Source organism: Chiroxiphia lanceolata, chromosome 10, assembly GCF_009829145.1.
Source record: "Chiroxiphia lanceolata isolate bChiLan1 chromosome 10, bChiLan1.pri, whole genome shotgun sequence".
Taxonomy (NCBI): domain Eukaryota; kingdom Metazoa; phylum Chordata; class Aves; order Passeriformes; family Pipridae; genus Chiroxiphia; species Chiroxiphia lanceolata.
The window spans coordinates 12,742,383-12,759,771 of NC_045646.1; the positions used below are offsets into that span (position 1 = coordinate 12,742,383).

The 17,389-nt window shown below is 43.4% G+C and overlaps 2 protein-coding genes across 6 annotated transcripts in view; both read right to left on the reverse strand.

Moving 5' to 3' along the window:
• Nucleotides 1–4,712: 4,712 nt before the first annotated feature.
• On the reverse strand, nt 4,713–11,303 carry LOC116791532 (platelet glycoprotein V-like). 2 transcript variants are annotated; one of them, XM_032697625.1, is made up of 2 exons: nt 11,207–11,303; nt 4,713–8,049 (listed from the first exon to the last, which is right to left on the reverse strand). In XM_032697625.1, exon 2 carries the CDS (start codon nt 8,021–8,023, stop codon nt 6,107–6,109), a length of 1,917 nt encoding a protein of 638 aa, XP_032553516.1. In that variant the 5' UTR covers nt 8,024–8,049; nt 11,207–11,303; the 3' UTR covers nt 4,713–6,106. The 2 variants fall into 2 exon arrangements, with proteins under 2 accessions (XP_032553516.1, XP_032553515.1); XM_032697624.1 differs by lacking the exon at nt 11,207–11,303 and adding an exon at nt 10,602–11,194.
• The window catches only part of ATP13A3 (ATPase 13A3), a 59,021-nt gene continuing 52,921 nt past the window's right edge, over nt 11,290–17,389 (reverse strand). For 3 of the 4 annotated variants that reach the window (XM_032697621.1, XM_032697620.1, XM_032697623.1), the window contains one exon: nt 11,935–16,467. In XM_032697621.1, coding sequence (XP_032553512.1) covers nt 16,270–16,467 — 198 coding nt within the window. In that variant the 3' untranslated portion in view covers nt 11,935–16,269. Of the gene's footprint in view, nt 11,366–11,934; nt 16,468–17,389 lie in introns of those variants that run through there. The other variant, XM_032697622.1, reaches the window with a different exon arrangement.

The following is a 17,389-nucleotide window of genomic DNA, read 5'->3' on the forward strand; positions in this document are numbered from 1 at the left end:
AGAGAGGGGACCAGACCAGGATAAACAGCAAACTGCAGGGATGGAGAGCAGAGTTCCCAGACAGTCTTGGAGGGAGGAGACAGGGATCGTGGGAAGATGGTAGGGAGTGGGACCTCAGCCAGAGGCAACTGCCACCACTGCCATAGCCCCAGCTGCCACAGGACATGCTGGATGGCCATGGACCCCTTTCTGGCTGGGGACTGAGCATGGAGGTTGAAACAACTCCCCAGCCATGCTCTCTGCCTGCTCCAGGGCAAAACCCTGACATTTGGGCACAGAGAAAGGGCACTTTGAAAACACCACCCTCCAAGTGCTCTAGCTCACACTCTATTGATATAGCAGATTTTCCCAGAATCACGGGTCCCAAAATAATCTCCCTGCTTCCTTGACAGCAGTGCAGCTGCTGTCAAGGCTTGGGAGCTGCCCACTCCCTGCAGCCCTGGCATGAGAGCAGGGCTCTGGCGGCCTTATCACAGCCTTATCAGGCTCTGTCTGCCCGCTGCCAGCGCTGCTGGGCTCCTGCCCGCTCTGACTCACCCAGAAGCACACAGCTTTTCAGCAAGGCAACAGAGAAACTAAATCCCAGCACTTCCGATGCCCAAGCCCAATTTAAGAGAGGAATGTCGGGTTCACCTCCTTCCAAGCGGTGCTGCCCCAGGGATTTAGTGGTGGGTACCCTCAAACACCCCGCGCCAAGAGGGGGGTGATCAGGTTATGATCCCTACTGCCACGCAGAGTGCCCAGAGTTTCAGAGAAGTCCAGTTAACAGCCCTGACAAAAATCCACTGGCCTCTACCTGGGCCTTGGGAACGTGGCTCTGGCTGGGAGGGATGACTTATTTTCAAGACATTCCTAAAAATAAAGGCACAAGCCCGTGCACCACTCCCGCAGCCGGAGGTGAGCGCATGGGAGCTTGCCCCAGGCTACTCACAAGGCAGAGAAGCAGAGAGTGTGAGAGCTTGAGACAGCAGCACAGACACACCCCACTCATCTGGAGGGGAGAGGCAGCTCCCAAGACAGCATAAGGATATGATGGAGGGTGAGATTAGCATTTTGCAGGGAGAGGCTACTCCGCATAACCAGGAGCTCACACAGCGCTGGATGGAGTGGAGCAAGTCTCCCAGTGCTGGGGGAAAGCCCCACATCCAGCATTGCTCTGCAGACCTTTCTCACCTCCAGCCACACCAGCCAGAGGTTGAACTCCCCTGACCAAGCTTGGGATACTGTGGAGCCACTGCCAAACCCCTACACCTCCAAGGAGGTTATGGAGCCCCAGAAGAGCAGTGTCACTTATTACTAGGGAGGTCTGCCTTGCTACAGGACAGAGTACCAGTCCCGTGTCTGTCCATCCGTGCTGGCATTGCTCCAGCACATCTCCACGGCGAGGCTGGCGGATGCAGCAAAGCTGAGCAGCTCTGAATCACCAAGGGACTCGAGACTGCTTGGAAAAATTCATGTAATCGCTAAAATTAGTAGCTTGTGGGCTTGGCTGGGAGAGTGCATTGTTCATCTGCCAAGCAGCTGAGCACACTCATCCGCTCCCCACAGCCCCTGCTCCCCCCTCAGCCCCTGCTCCCTGTACACCTCCAGCTCCTGGCTAAATTGGCACCCTTGGTGGGATGGAACGTCCCCAGGCCCCACCACTCCCCACAGTGCAGTGCTGGGACCCCCCCAAATTACTTTGCACTGCTGTAAAGTGCCAGCCCCGTTACAAGAAACCCCCATGTTGGCCCCTGGTGCTCACAGAGACCGGCTCACTCGGGGCATCAGGCCAAACACTGCTGAAGTGGAGGAGGAGGGTGGAGGGCCGGGCTAGGGGCCATGGAGGGGATCCTCCCTGTGTTCCAGTGTAGTGAAACACCTCTGGGTCTGAGCCCTGCAGCAGGACCCACAGGCTCAAGCCAGAGTTGAGAGGTGAGGAAAGGGGCATTAGTTCCTCAGGGACTGGTGCTGGGGCCCCCCTACCCCTTAGAGAAGCACCAGTAGCCCCTACTTCACCCCATGCCCACCTTAATCCCTTAAGGAACCCAAACCAGAGAGCTCCTCGATAGAGGAAATGATCCAGCCCCAGTGGCATGTTCAGCTCCCTGCTCAGGGAATGCAGGGCCAGATGATGCCCTCTCTGCATCTGACCCAAGGGATGGGATCATCCTGCTTTCCCTGGGAAAGTGCTTATGCAAAGTGGGAGCTTTGGGAGGGAGCAGCAGCCCTGGTCCCTCCAAGATGGTCGCAGGGATGGCCATCAGGCTAACCTCCATCCAAGCACCACCACAACCCTCCTGGAGCTCAAGGGAAATAGCATGTAGGATCTCAAGCACCAGTGGGGCTCACCCCACCAGCAGAACCGTCTCCTCCAGACCCGGCCCTGGCCCGAGCGATAGCAGAAGCACGCAGGGCTTGGCGCAGGCTCAGGGCAGCACTAGGCTGGAAGGAATGTGGGGCTCGCAGCCAAGTCCGCCTGGAGAGATAATCCGAAGCGGAAAGAGCTTGTCCGATGGGCTCTGAGAGGGGGGAAGGACCGGTTGGAGCAGGAGGCGATGGCGTGAGGCTTGTGCACTATGAGGTGTTTGCTGGACCAGCTTCACCCTGTTCTTTATCTCTGTAAAGCCCCCCCCCCAGCACCAGAAAGGGCCCCAGTGACCTCTTCCCAACATCCGAAGGGGGAAGGGACCCCATCTCTCCCCAGGGGAAGGCAGCAGAGGAGTGTTCAGCAGGCTGCAGAACTGCTGCCAGCCATCACTGGCTCCCTGCCCCAAGCTTTTCCCATCCAGAGAGACACAAAGGCACAGCTGGAAGCCTGGTACGTCAGTCCTACAGCAGAGATTGCACAAGAGGGGCTGAGCCCGGCGGGGGAGTGGTGGGGGATGGCTCCGGGTGCTGCTGGAACAGCAGCCCCCCATCCCGAAGTGAAGTGGGACTTGCCCCGTATAGCCCAACCAAGAGGCTGTGCCAGGGTTTATCCATTCATAAACACCCAGAAGAGAAGAGAATGTGAACCCAGACTTTGGCAATGAAAATGGAGGCATGACACCTCCTTAGTTTGTCCTTTCCTAGAAGGGACAAACCAGGAGCTTCTGGGCCCCTGACCACTGTGAGAGTCTGTAAATACTCACAGCCCCAGCCTTGTCCAGAGGATACGTGCCTTTGGCTGCGTCTCCTCCCAGCTCCTCTGTCATCCATAGGAAATGCTCTGATATCAGGGCTGCCGAGTCAGCAGCCCCAGGCTGGTCCAGGCCTGGTGAAGACACCATAAATGCTCCATGTCAGGACCCACTTGACCAGGGATTAGGTACCTCCAGCTCTTCCAGCCCAGTGTCTCCCCTGCCTAGCCTGGTGGCAAAGGCTGGGCAGTAGATCATGGAGGCCTGGGCTGCAGGGATGGAGAAAAACCTTTCCTATTCAGTGGCAAGGGATCGGTGCCTTGAGGCAGCAGCCAGGCAAGGCAGCCCAGAGGGGGTCTGAGATGCATCTGCATTTTCCCAAGAACCCTCTGCTGCCTTCCTGCCTGCCTCAGCTGCATCATGCTGACCTTTTTCCCTCTCCGGGAAAAACAGAGATGGAGTATAAATAAGGATATCCTTGGATTTTTCAGGCCAGGGAATTTTGCAGGAAGGGTTGAGCTCTGTTGGGCAAGAGACAATGAATCACAGGCACTCAAAACAGGACACCTCAGAGGAAGAGTTAGTAAAACACCCCAGGCTCTCATTGCTCCAGCCCTTTGTTGCCTGATGACTTCACTTCCCCGTCTGGCTCAAGCATGGGGAAAGCCCGATGACAGCATGTGAAGAGGAATCATCCTCCTCTTAGCACTTGCCTGTATGCAGCCGCCTGCCAGAGCCCCCACGTGCCAGAGCCAGAGATCAGTGACTTCATGTGGGAGCCAAGGAGCAGCATGGGGGCCCAGCTGGCCCTTCTGCAGGGCTGGGGTGGCCAGAGGAGGGTTCAGAAAAACAGCAGCTGGTGCTGCCCCACTGCCCTCCCCGAGGTCAGACATCAGGGTGTCAGACACCCACATGGCGAGCAAAGGGGTGCTTTTCCTTAGAAATCAGATACTGTGCATGCCTGGAGCCAGAACATTTCCTTCTCCAAGGAGAATGATCACCAGCATGGCTTGTAGAACCATTTTCTTGCTAGTCCTGATTATACTGATCTCCTGCTGCTGGAAGCAGATGCCTGCGTGGCACCATATGACAGCGCTGGAGCTGGCACAACACTAAGTGGTCATTACAGCTGTCCAACAAGAACCTAAATTTGTAACAACTGTCTCCTTTTAAACACTAGCATGCAACCACCCAGAGCCACCACCAAGAGAGCTTCCTCTTAGTTTTGTGCTTCTCTCAAATGTATTGCAATAAAAATTCTGGAGCATCTGTTTTCTGAATCCAGTCACAGTTTGCTTTGCACCAGCTGTAGTGACTGGCATTTCTGCTTCTTTAGAGATGGCTCTAACTCCCATTTAGCCAGGCTTACTAAATTTTGTTAAACCTCACAGCAAGACAATGGTCATTTCACACCACAGAGTCACATTGTCTCCTTTCACAGCCTGGAAGAGGTATTCAAACCCAGCAGCAGAATGCCCTGAAACAAAGCAGTAATACTTTATTCTCACTGCCTAGAGTAACACACAGAAATCTGCAGCCACAAATCTGCAGCAAATGCAAGCTTTCTTCACCTCAGGTCTGTATTGTGCCATTTTAAGGCCATCCAGAAATGCCCTCAATAGTTAGAAAGTCAGTACAACTACAAAAGGACTCGTGGAGTACAGGCTCTCTGGCCCAAGGAGCTGGGGAACCACATCCAAAGGTTTTCAAGCACAACATCAGAGCTTTTAAAAACAAGCTAAGTCACATAATTAAAAGGTAATAGTTAAATCCAAGAGCTACCAAAGCACAGGCAGTCGGACAGCTATCGGTCTACTTACAAACTAATATATTTATATAATTCAAATAATAATAAGCATTTTGGTATAAAGAGCAAAACCCACATTATTGCCTTGTAGTTGCCTTCGCATATCAACACTTGAAAGGCCTGGAAGTCAGGGAGTAGCACTATGTAATAAGGTAAAAAATAGCCAGACTGAAAATGCTACTGCACACTCCAAGCTGATGGACTTCTGTACGTTCCCAGTCAACTTCACAATGGTGGTGACACTTCAGGGCCCTCAGTTCAGGCAGGCTCCCTGCTGCTTGGCTGCATGCCTGTTTGGCTAGCCACCCCAGGAGAGACCATGCCTTTCTCTCCCACCTCAGTCAAGACCAGCTCCAATCTAATACATTGCTGTGAAGCCCAGTCTCAGTTCTGGGCATCTGCCTGTTATTCTGGTTTCAAGATTCCCTGCATCACACAGCCAGTAATACCTTGCTTTTTCAGACCACTGGCCAAAGTTTAAGGATGAAAGTGTTTACTTCAAATTCAGAGCTGTAGTAACTTTACAAAGTTTCCAACTCTCCCCCTCCCCAGTCAAACAATAAAATACATCAAGATTATACTTCCTATCTCACCATCTTCCTCTGCTGTTAGCTTTAAATGGTACCCCTTCCTAATGCCACATCCTGGAAAGGGGCTGAGGACAGAGAACAAAAGCTAAGACACTTGCAACCATACCATTCCACCCACACTCCCATTGTTAAAAGGTCCTTCCCAGCATCTCCTCCCAAAAATACCATTTGTTTTCTCAATAAGGAGACAAAACAGGCAGTGTAAGGCATAATAGCATTTGGAGTACTTTGGGCACTCTCTAAAGCACAGTTAAAGCCATGTTCCTGTGTAGAGCTCCCTATGTTAATGCCACTCCACTGGAGCAGTGTGAGCAGGCACAGGGCTGAGGGCCAAAGCAGGAAACCCACAGAGGACGTGTAGAGGTGACCACAGGCACTTTCAGCTCTCCCTCTGGGTTCCTGCACCAGATGCTGTAGCAATGTACAGTGATTACAGCCACTTCTGGCAAAAAGTGTGATGTACATAAAAGCACATTTTCATTATGCTGTAAAGCCAAGGTCTTTATGATCCTTGCTATGAAGATTTGTAATCCAGATCTGAATCGAGTATCAATTGCTTAAATTGCATCCAAGGCAACGCTTCTAATCCTCTCTTGGGTTAGTATGCTCTATCTTCTTAAAAATCTTATCAGAACTACAGGCTGAGCAGGAGTATTTCTGGAGTGCAAGAGTTGCCTGGTTTTACCCATCACATAGAGACTGAGCACAATGGTTACACTCTGGAGTGCTAAAATCAAACTGTGAAGGCACAAGAATAGCTGGCAATAAGCAATTCTGGTATTAAAATAAGTTTTAGCACTCCTGTGGGCTGGCAACTCATCCCACCAGACAAGAGTAGTTAAATCTGTTCCTCTGACATTGTCAGTTCGTGCTATGACGCTGGGAGAAGTTTGTATTGGAACATCTGAGAAACGAAACCCAGGCTGTCCAACATCTTCAACATGGGAGTAGGTAAAACCTGGAGTCTCAGGAGGAATTGTGCTGCTTTCCATGTCAAACACTGCTGTTACAGAAATCTCCCAAGATGATCTTAAGTGCTCCGTCACAGGAGACGTCGAGGTCTGGGAATAAGTTGAGCTGAGCGTCTGATATGTAATGGCTGTGCTTGGCAGGCACTTCGGGCCATCGATGGTTAGAGCCACAAGAGAAATATTCTGCAGTGCCAGTGGGCTGTGGCACATTAGAGATGGCACATCTTTAACTATCTCCGTGCTCTTTCGGAGCCACTCTCGGAAGCCAAGAATTTGGCAATCACATTTCCAAGGGTTGTCGTCAAGAACAACTTCTTGCAGCTCAGGTAAAGCGGCAAAGAAGTCTGCAGGAAGAGACTGCAGCTTAGTACTATTCAGGTAAACCTTCTGGAGGTGCTTGAGATTATGAAAGAGGTCTCTAGGAAGAACCTCAAGCCTTGTATCAAAGAGGGAAACGTTCTGCAGTTTCTGAAGGCTCAGAAATATGCCCTCTGGCAAACTGGAAATATTGTTTGTATGCAGAGAAAGGCCTCGCAGTTCATTCAGGCCACTGAACACATTCCTAGGAAGAACCGTAAGCTCTGGATTAAAACTCAGCACAAGAAGCTCTAAATTTGTCAAGTTACTGAACACAAAATCTGGTATCGTTGAGAGCTTTGTGTGATACAGCCACAGGCTACCAAGATGCCTCATTTCTCCAAACAGTATTTCTGGAAGAGACTTCAGTGGGTTCCTGTATAAGGTCAGTTTACACAGGTCATGCAAGTGCAAAAAAAGCCCAGAAGGCAAAAGCTCAATCTTGTTTCTGGAGAGCGTCAGGCGCCTCAGTTTGTGAAGACGATGAAATGCATCAGGGGCGATGGACTGGATGTTATTGCAATGCAGGAAGAGTTCCTGCAGCTCCATCAGGTTATCAAACATACCAGACTCTATTGAAGACAGCCTGTTAAAATACAGCATCAGCTTCTCAAGCCTGGCTAATGCACTGAATATATTTCTAGGCAGTGCTGCTAAGTAATTTCTTGACAAGTTCAGTACTTTGAGTTTGGTAAGATTCTTCAGCACGTCACTAGGAAGTGCTGTTAGTTGGTTTTTGTTCAAGTAAAGTTCCTCCAAACTAGCTAGTTTGTCAAACAGATTTTCCTCGATGGATTTCAACCTGTTACTTTCGATGATCAATTGTTGAAGCTGCACCATGTCATCAAACACTTCTGGAGGAAGCTCAACAAGCTTATTATCTAGCAGTTTGAGGATTTTTAGATTTCTCAAGCCTTTAAAAGCCATTGGTGAAACCAGAGAGATGTTGTTTGAAGACAAGATGAGATGCTGCAGTTCCACCATCCTAGAAAAAACATCCTGCAAGTACGGCACATTAGTGTTCGTTATGTGGATTTGTGTCATGTTGCAAGGCAGATTTAAAGATTCCAGGTCTTTTATGTGGGGACCCGAGCAATGAACTGCATTTTTTGAAGAGCAGTCACACTTCTCAGGACAAACCGATGCATCCAACTGGAAGAAAAGCTTGATCATCAGTGACAAACGGAACACCAACATCCTTGTTGAAGTGCCAGAAACATTAGCTGTTACAAGAGATAAGAGAGAGTCAGGATTTGATCACAAGTAGTTAATAACTTAGCAGCTCACAAAGATGTGTGATTATATCATAAAACCTGCAAATGTGTGCAAAATTTCTCTTGGCTTGAAAGCAAACTTCAAAATCTCTGTTACTGCAAATATTTATAAGCTGCTCAGCTTACACTGAGAGGTACAGATAAAGGTCTTTTGTAAATCAAGTATTCCTTGTTTATGTTTGTACTAGTCAAGTATAAAGAAAGCATATAAAAACCATGATGAAACTCTAAGTAGTCATAAGATATGTATTTATTTGAACAGAAAAGCATTACAAAATCACAGAATGGTTTGGGTTGGAAGGGACCTTAAGGATCATCTAGTTCCAACCATGGAGTGGGAGGGACACCTTCCACTAGACAAGGTTTAGTTCATTATACTAAATTGCATGCAGAAAATCTTTCTAAAAAATTATCAAAAGGTCCTGCACCCACAGTATTTTTCTATTGTGGGCTATCTGAGGTTTAAAAATAAAGTTTAGCCTGCAAAAACAGATAATGGAGGTAAAAAGGGCATCCTATATTTTAAGTGGCAAAAAGCAGAACAGCACAGTTCAGTTAAATCATGTCTCAGCATTTTCAAGAGATCGCTTCTTGGAACAGCCCAAGAACACACAAGAAGCAACAGGCTATTTTTGACATAGCCTTAAATAACACAGAAGAGCCCACGTGGCACAGGACAGTAGTGAGCCTCTGATAACCAATAAGTCTCATTTCAACAGCTTAATGCAACACCAAGTTATCCCTGGTATTAAAAATACAGTGAAATGAGAGGAAAAAAGTGCCACAAAGTTAGATAGAAAGTTGTAGCAATACAGGTAGATCTGCATGAAACATACCACAAAGTTGGAAAGTTGTATAGATTTCCAAACAAAAAAAGGAACAGGAAAGCAATCATTGTAGCTATAAACGGTAATATTTAAAAGAGCAACTTAAACAGAAATCCACAGTCTAGAAATACTTCCTTAGTGAAATCAAGAAGTCCAAGTGCATCATAAACCTGGATGTCAAACACCTGGCTGAGCAGCAGGATAAACAGCAGCTGGGACAGCTGGAATAGCTAGACAACTTCCACAGACATAACTGGAATAGCTGTCTTCTGCATCAGGAACACTGTGTGAGAGGAGGACTTCATCCCAACATACTCTTTTCCAGGGGCAAGGATGAAGGTCTCTCATACCAACTCCAAGACAGACATGGGTACAACTCCCATCATTTAAGTCAAAGGAACAGCAGAGCTTCTCATGCACCTGAACTGCTGACAAGAACATACCATACCATACAGACCCGAAACAGCTGCAGATCCAAACCAGCTGCTGCATTAAAAAAAAAAAAGTCAAAAGGGAGTGTTTAAAAAGAAAAAAACAAACTTAAAAAAATTTTGTTTAGGTTCAGAGTACTGAGGTCTGGTAAAATCTGCATCCCTTCCTCGGGAAGGGAAGGACAGGGCATCCAGTGGTATCAACTACCAGCAACACAGTGCCACAAAACAAGATCTTACAGCTCACTGAATGAGACGTGCATCACAAAGAGAGCACAAGATGTCACTCTTCCAAAGGTCTTTTTCCATGTCAAACAAGAATCTTTCAGAGAATCTCACCCTCCTAGTAATCTGCACTCTCCAAACTGACTCTCTCTCAGAAACCAGTGATACTTCTACCTCAGTAAACTTGTAACCCAGACAATCCCCCATGAGTGGCACCCTCCATGCAGAAACAGACTAAGAAATTTCTGTTTCAAGCTCTGACTGGCATCTCAACCTGCACCAACTCAATCCAAGACCACAGCAGTACTACAAAATTCAGTGAGACAAGAGAAGTAAGGATACAGAGAACGAAACAGGGGAAAAAAAACCCTGAAAAGTTATGCTATAGACTGGAAATGCAGGTCCCTCAGAGGGCATGAATACAGGCCAGAGTCTGTAAAATAAGAAACAGGATAACACTTGATGTCTGTTTTCCTGGTCTCATAACAAAAGGTAGGAGTATACAACAAGACAAGGTTAGAGCTCAGAAGTGCAGAAAGTGCTTGTTTTTACAAACAAACAATGAAATGGTTGAAATTCTTTGCAAGAGATGAAGGCCACACACGTGTGTGACTGGCACAACAACTGGATAATCCTATGGGTCTCAAACATCGAGAGCTGCTGATGGTGTTTTTTGAAGAAATATTTAAATTTCCATAACTGAAGATTTTAACAGTACAGAATACAGTAATATCCACAATAAAGGTCATAACTATACGTTCCCGTGTATGAGAATTTTCTCAAACCCTCACGTGAGACACCTGGCATTCCAGAAAGGGCACCAACCTGGCTGGTCATTTACCACATTCTGATCTACAGCCTCTTTCCCCTTCTGCCACGCCCTTAATGTTTCTCAAGACTACAAAAGGATGCCAGAAGCAACACATGAATACTGTTACTATATTAAAAGTCTCAAATCAGTTTTGAATTTAGTTTCACAAAACACTGAGCACAGGTATCACTTACAGTGGGTGCTTACCTTTTTTACTTTCTTCCAAGTTCCTAAACTCACAGAAGCATGAGAAAGGAATTTTGAGCTGTACCTTAGAAACTTATCTGCTTTTTAGAGGAACTTACTGGGAGCATAGCAGGCAATCAGGCTTCACCATGACTCTGCGCTTTAAATGGGAAGTAAACCAGCAAAACGCATCCTCTAGATAACACTTTTACCCATATTTGCCCAACTACTGGGAAAGGCCAAAGAATATTTTAAGCTTCAGAGCAGATTTTTGCCTACAATTACTTATGCAAGCAACCAACTTCCATAGGTTGTATGAAACTCCAAAAGTACAATTTGAGGCCACTCACAGAACAGGAGAAAGTTTTAAGTCACATGCACAACAGCACAAAACCCACTTGTAGCTTCTTTTGAGAGTGATATTGGAGTATGGGCTTCAGTCAACCCAATGCAAACCTGGTGAAGTCAGAAATCTACATTTCCATGCAAACTGTGATCAGAAATTTCAAATTTGTTAGACAGGTTCACCACAGTCTGCTACACAGGTGCATTAGGTTTTAAAGGAGTGGACACACCCACTTTAAACAACCAAGCGATTGTACTTTCACAAAGCTGCTCTGACTTACTTTCTTGCAGGATTGGAGTCAAAGAAATTTCAGTAAGGAATTAATTTTTTTTTACTTAATGCTCTGGCTAAGCATTCCAAGGTCGACACATTTGGTTTCTGGTTTTAACTCAAAGTCTTCTGGAGTGACAGGACAACAAAACCTAGAGCCTGAAAGATTCTGAAAGAAAAAAGTGAAGTTTCAAAAAGCTAAGTTTCAAAAACAGTAGCTTGAAATTGAAAGATTAAGTTTCTGTTATTAAGTGACCAGCTATTTCAAGTATCTTGTCTTCAAGTTTAAAATAATGTGCTCTGCCAATGAATGTTTTAATGGAAGGTGAGCCCAAAAATGGAAAAGATTTCTTCATTTCCATGTGATTTTTCTGAAGATGACCATGACAACAGTGACAGCTCACAACCAGGAGCATTCGCCCAAGAGTATTTTCAAGATCACCTCCCGCGTGTCAAAGAACAGAAGGAACATCTGAACAACGGAAGGTGGAAACAAGTTGCTATCACATGGACAAGGTCTGGCTTTAAAACAGCTCTTATAAACCACCAGGTAAAAACTATGGTCAGTATGATCCCACTGCAGAACACTGACACACAGCATGCAAACTTCTCCACCCCCACCTTCAAAAATACAGAGGTGCTGATCAAGATACCCATGACTTCAGTGGGAATAAGTCTCTGCTCTTCAATGAGCTTTAGGTCTATACAGAATAATTAAAAACAATTTCATGAAACTAATGAAAGGAGTTAAAATATCTGTTCATTTTAATTTTATTTTCAAAGAGCTTCAGTCACAAAAATGATTTACAAGTCTATTTACAATTCTATTGTACAGTTATTTATGTATGCCTCTTGACAACAGGGTACCATTCTAGAGCAGCAATACATATTTTAAATACAAAGATGTAGTATCATTTCAGATCTAAAAATAAAAAGGAAGCTGAGCTTCTAGAGAGTGCTGTAATGATGAACATTTTAATTTGTGTTAGGCTTGAGGAATTCATGACAAACTGAGTAGTTTCTGATTGGCATAATTATTAAACAAGCTGCAGTTTGTTGAAAATAGTTTTAAAAACCTGAAGCTTTACTGTATAAAATTAACATATTCAAGACTCTAAAAATTGTCAAAAACCCACAGCTTTCCCTTAGACATACAAAAACCTAAGTTTACAATTCAGAATTTCATGGGAGAAATCCTACAGGACTTGAGCTCTCTCATTTTGCGATGACCAACATAAGCGTTAAAAATTTGCAGCATAAAAAGGACTCCACATCTGCTTAGTATTATACTGTATATACATATACAGTACAGGATTATTTACCCAATTTGGGATGACCGTTCAGCACAATCTTCATGAAGAAAGAAAAAAAATAAATAGAATTAAAAATCCAACAACTTTTAAAAAGTGCAACAGTAAGAGTTTCCAATTTGAAGTTACGATGAATATGGACAGTCAGTTCTGTGGGTGTTTTAGCTGCTTCAACTCAAGCATTATTTGCAGCACTTTCTTTTTACAGTAGATTTAGTTCTATAGTACATGAAACTAGAGTTACTGCTAATTGAATCTGAAGGGAAAAGAAAAAAAAAACCTTTAAAAATAACCCTGAGGGATATACAATTTCATGATCTTGCAATTTATTTCTAAAAAGTAACATTTATTATTTAGCAATTGCTCTTCTGGATAGACCAGTCCTTTAAGTATGTGCATAAATAATATTTAAAAATCAGTAATATTTACAAATCCTAAAACATCAAAATAAAATACGTACAGATTAAAGTCTGCATACACAAATAATTTAATAATAAATCAAACTCCTCAACATAAGGCCAAAATATACAGCAGGAAGAAAATGTCTACCCAGTATCTAGTGGAGCTCACTAAATTGGTCTGTTCACCTGAATTTAGGCTTCCAAGATGAACACTAGAAGAGATTTTTTCACTACAAAATGAATTTCATCTTACTTCAAAACAGAAACTGAATACACTAGTGCAGATCTAGTTTGCTGCATTTCTGAAAACCAGAAAAACTAAACTGCTCAAAATGAGAAAAATTATAGGTGGTCAAACTCAGCTCTTGGGCAGGAAGGCATAAATCCCAATAATTGCAGAAAATGCAAAAGCTTATTTTGTGGCTGAACTTGCAACAACAAGAAGGATTCTCAGAAAAGCTGGTTTATTATTTTTGACCAAGCGTCAGAGCTCAAGCATGCAACCTCAGGAACATTTACCAACCCTGAACACAGACCTTGAGGAAAACAGCTCCCATTTGCAAAATATTCAAGTTTACTGTGCTCATGACCCATTAGTCACTCAATTGAGAGACACTTGGCAATTTCAGTTTTAGTCAGAGTTCCCTAAAATGTTCTCTGAAGATAAGCCTACCTTAACAAGCTGTTTCTTCCTCACTTTCTGGTAAGTCTAATAAACTAGAATAAGACTGGAAACTACCTTCAGAAACCAAATAAGCCGAGAGAAATTATCAGATTAGAGAAAGTATTAAGCAAAAGCATATAAAAGGGAAAGACACAAATATTTTCTTTGACTTCTCATGGAACAGCAAATCTAAAATGGTCAATGAAATGGAAAGCAGAAGCTTATGCGTTTAAGGGTAAGTCACAGCTCCCAGGTCTAAGATGCATAGCTTCACAACATTTTTGAACTAAAATATTATTTTTCTTTAAATCTGAATACTAGTTATGCAGCTAAGAGTTATTCTTCATCAGTTATTCCATGCTACAAAGATTTTGTAAAATCAACATCGGCAGAAATTAGTCAAATGACTCAAGTTCATGACTAATAAGTTTATCCAAGTCCACAATAGCAGACCCCTTAAAAGCTACCAATGTTGTTCAAGGTTTACGACCTTAAGAAGCCAGGATAATAAGAACATTGTCCTGTTGAATGAATGCTAAGAAAACCACTTCCCCTTTACTCCCGCTCCACTCCTCAAAAACAAACAACAACAACAAAAAAATCAGGAAGAGTTGACAGCTGGACTGGAGATAGTACACCATATGCATACTATTTCTGAGGAGCAAGTTCTAATAACTTCAACCTCCAAGTTCTAGGAAAAGGTCTTCCAAACCATTTAGCACCACTTTTAAATTCCCTGTTGGCACAGTTCAACACTGCAGAAACCATATAACATGATTGACAACTGATGATAACATGGTTTACAGCTGGACTTGATGATCTTAAAGGTCTTTTCCAACCTTAATGATTCTAAGAGCAGCAGGGACACTGTCCATACTGCCTTACAGAACAGCACAAGGGAATTAGGCCTTATCTGAAAAATTCCACTCATTAAAACAAGGCTGGAATGGAATTGTCTCCACGGGAATTTAAAAAAAAAAATCCAAAAAACAACAAGACAACCCAAGGAAAAAAAATCCCTAACATCAAAACCTCAAATTACATCATCAGAATACACACATTTCAAAACAATCCCAGCCAGCCAGTGAGTCTGGAGCCCTCATTCCATGACTACTCTAAAGAACCTGACTTCCTTCTCTAAAGGACCTCTACAGAATTGTGACTTCTTCAGATTGCAGATCCCCTCCCAAAGCTTGGTGGTGTCTGGACCAGTCAGTTGCATCTGGTCAAAACAGATGATCAAGACTCAATATTTATCATCTTCCCAAAGACACTAAAGAAGACTTTTCTAAACATTTACGAAGTTTGTTGATGGTTTGGAAAAGTAATTTGTGGTTTAAAAAAAAAAAAAAACAAACCAAAAGTTTTAAGCCTTGTAAGTGAAAACGATGCCTGCCTCTACATCTTTGCAGACCTATTTTTCTAGTGGTCTTGTGTTCTGATACTGCCTCATGGCAAAATGATGCACGGCTACCCCAAGTGCTTAAGCAGCATTAGTGGTGATGCAAGCTTTTCTTTTCTTTTCTTTTTTTTTTTTAAATAAATAAAATCCGCTTAAGCCTTATAGTTCTGCAGCAAGACAGATTTTAGCTCAATTTTCTTTTAATTTTCTTTCATTCAGCTACATATAGCACTGAAGACACTGGCAGACTCTTTGAAGTGCCCATGTTCTTAATGTGCACAAATCCCAGGCGTGGGCACGTGAAAATCCACCTCCCCCCTACTCCCATTTCCCCTGCAGCAGTAACTCTGGCCTTACTACTTCAAGGTATATAGGAACATTATCTTGAGATTTACAAATAAAACATGGTCCACAAAGGGATAATCCAACCCTTCTGCTAGAAAAAGGAAGGTCTAAGGAAAAATGCATAGCTAAATGTAATAAAACATGACATAGAAGAAAGTATTTAGATTCTCCAGCCTTCCTTCTCCAAAAACTTTAGGGTGTAGCCAAATGCCTCCTCCTCTAGAGGCCACCTAAGCCCTTCCTTGGGGTTAGCTAGAACAGTCAAGAACCCACTTGAAAGCAGTATGCTTTCTTCTTAAGGACAGAGCATATTACTTCTACAGCATTCTGAATTCTGCTGTGGCAGACTAAAGAACTGAACTTAAAAACCCAAACATTACACCTGGAAACACTCCTTAATAGTGGGGACAAACTTAGAGGTACACACACCTAAACTTTAGAACCATTCTGAGGCACAAAGCTTTTCTTCAATCAGGATTAAAAAAGCAACCCAACAACAAAAAACCAACCAAACAAAAAACAAACACCAAAAAAACAAAAGCATGACAAAGCACCTCTAGTACAACCATGAAACCATTATATCATAGGGTTTACATGAACACATGCCCAGGTAAGCAGGTTATAACAATGATTAAGATACTTCAGGCAAATAATGTGAATCTGTTTTAACTGCCCTGCAGTTTAAACCTTCAAATGCATCTCATTTAGGAACAATGAAATTTGAAAGAAGGTGGAAGGAAACACAATCATTTTTGTTCTGCCTCAGGTAACCTACATTTTTAAAATGTATAGCCATAAGATGTCTGACTCTGAATTTTGTATTCAGAGAGACAAAACAGTTGGAAATATCTGCATTAGAATTTGACATTTAGCACACTGCAATTTCAAATAAAGCCTTAAAATTACATTCTTCTGCATACTACTAAAAATACATGCCACCAAGATCCACTGCTATGTTACAGTGATGATTTGATATGAACCATTTTCTTGGGATGGTACTTTTGCTTCTGTTGTTGTCCTGGGTTTTGGTGGCCATTCTGGATCAAACAGCAGTTCCTGAGCTAGGTGCATATACTTCGCTTTCGGTGTCTTCTCTCTACAGCCAAACAGGGAAGAGAGGAAACAGACTCCACAACGGTCCCCAGCCTCCTGCAGAAGTGAACAGATTTGAAAATTGGATTACAGTAGGAAAAAAAAACCGAACAACTAACAATGCAGTAAATCACTAAAAGAAAAACACTTATTTCAGTCTCTAATTTACTATTTCATTGTCACATTGGACCTGTAGTACAGAAACTCTTCTTTTGTGTCATCTCTTCTACAGTATGGTAGCCATGACATTTAAAAAGCATTAAGAAAAAACAAGTATTCTGCATTATCATAATATCTAAGACCACCAACAGCTTTTATGCATACTTTATAACAGTTTCAATAATCACAGGTAGAACAGGGAACATTAAATGATTTTACTACTGGAGAACAGAAGTTTGGTCTAGAAAAAGCAAATTCCCAGAGTCTCAAAACACTTCTTCAGCAATGAATTTTTAAACAGAAAGCAGCCAGCCAGCCAAAAGTAGCAGAATTTAACTTGCTGATACTCTGAAACTCAAGCACTGCAGGTATTAAATTACACAAATTACTGAACTTAAGTCTTCCTTCCTATTTTTCCTCTCCCAGTCTTAAATGTATGTAACTCAGTCAGTTGGGGAGGAGAAACACCATTCCTCATTCCTGAGAGTGAACCCCTCTCATGTCTCAGAGAGCACCTACAGACTGCAGGGCTGACATTTTAATGGAGGTACATTCTATAGTTTTCATCATGCTAAATTTCTATCAATTTGTGAACATGAGCCTTAAGCGCAGTTTCCATTCTTCAGTGAACATAAAGCAATTTGTTCTTCAACAGCCTCAAAAGGACAAATGTAAATCTGAATACATTAAATAAAATTTAGTGCTGAGAAATAAACCACTGTAATTCTAGCAAGCACAAATGTACAATCAGACAAAAGTAATAAGCCAACAGGCTTAAAGTAAAGGTAGTTTTTATGGGATTCACATAGATTTCCTTCAT

What these genes read in the sequence shown, in the direction of transcription:
- LOC116791532 (XM_032697625.1), bottom strand. Translation starts at nt 8,023, where the DNA reads ATGTTGGTGTTCCGTTTGTCACTGATGATCAAGCTTTTCTTCCAGTTG.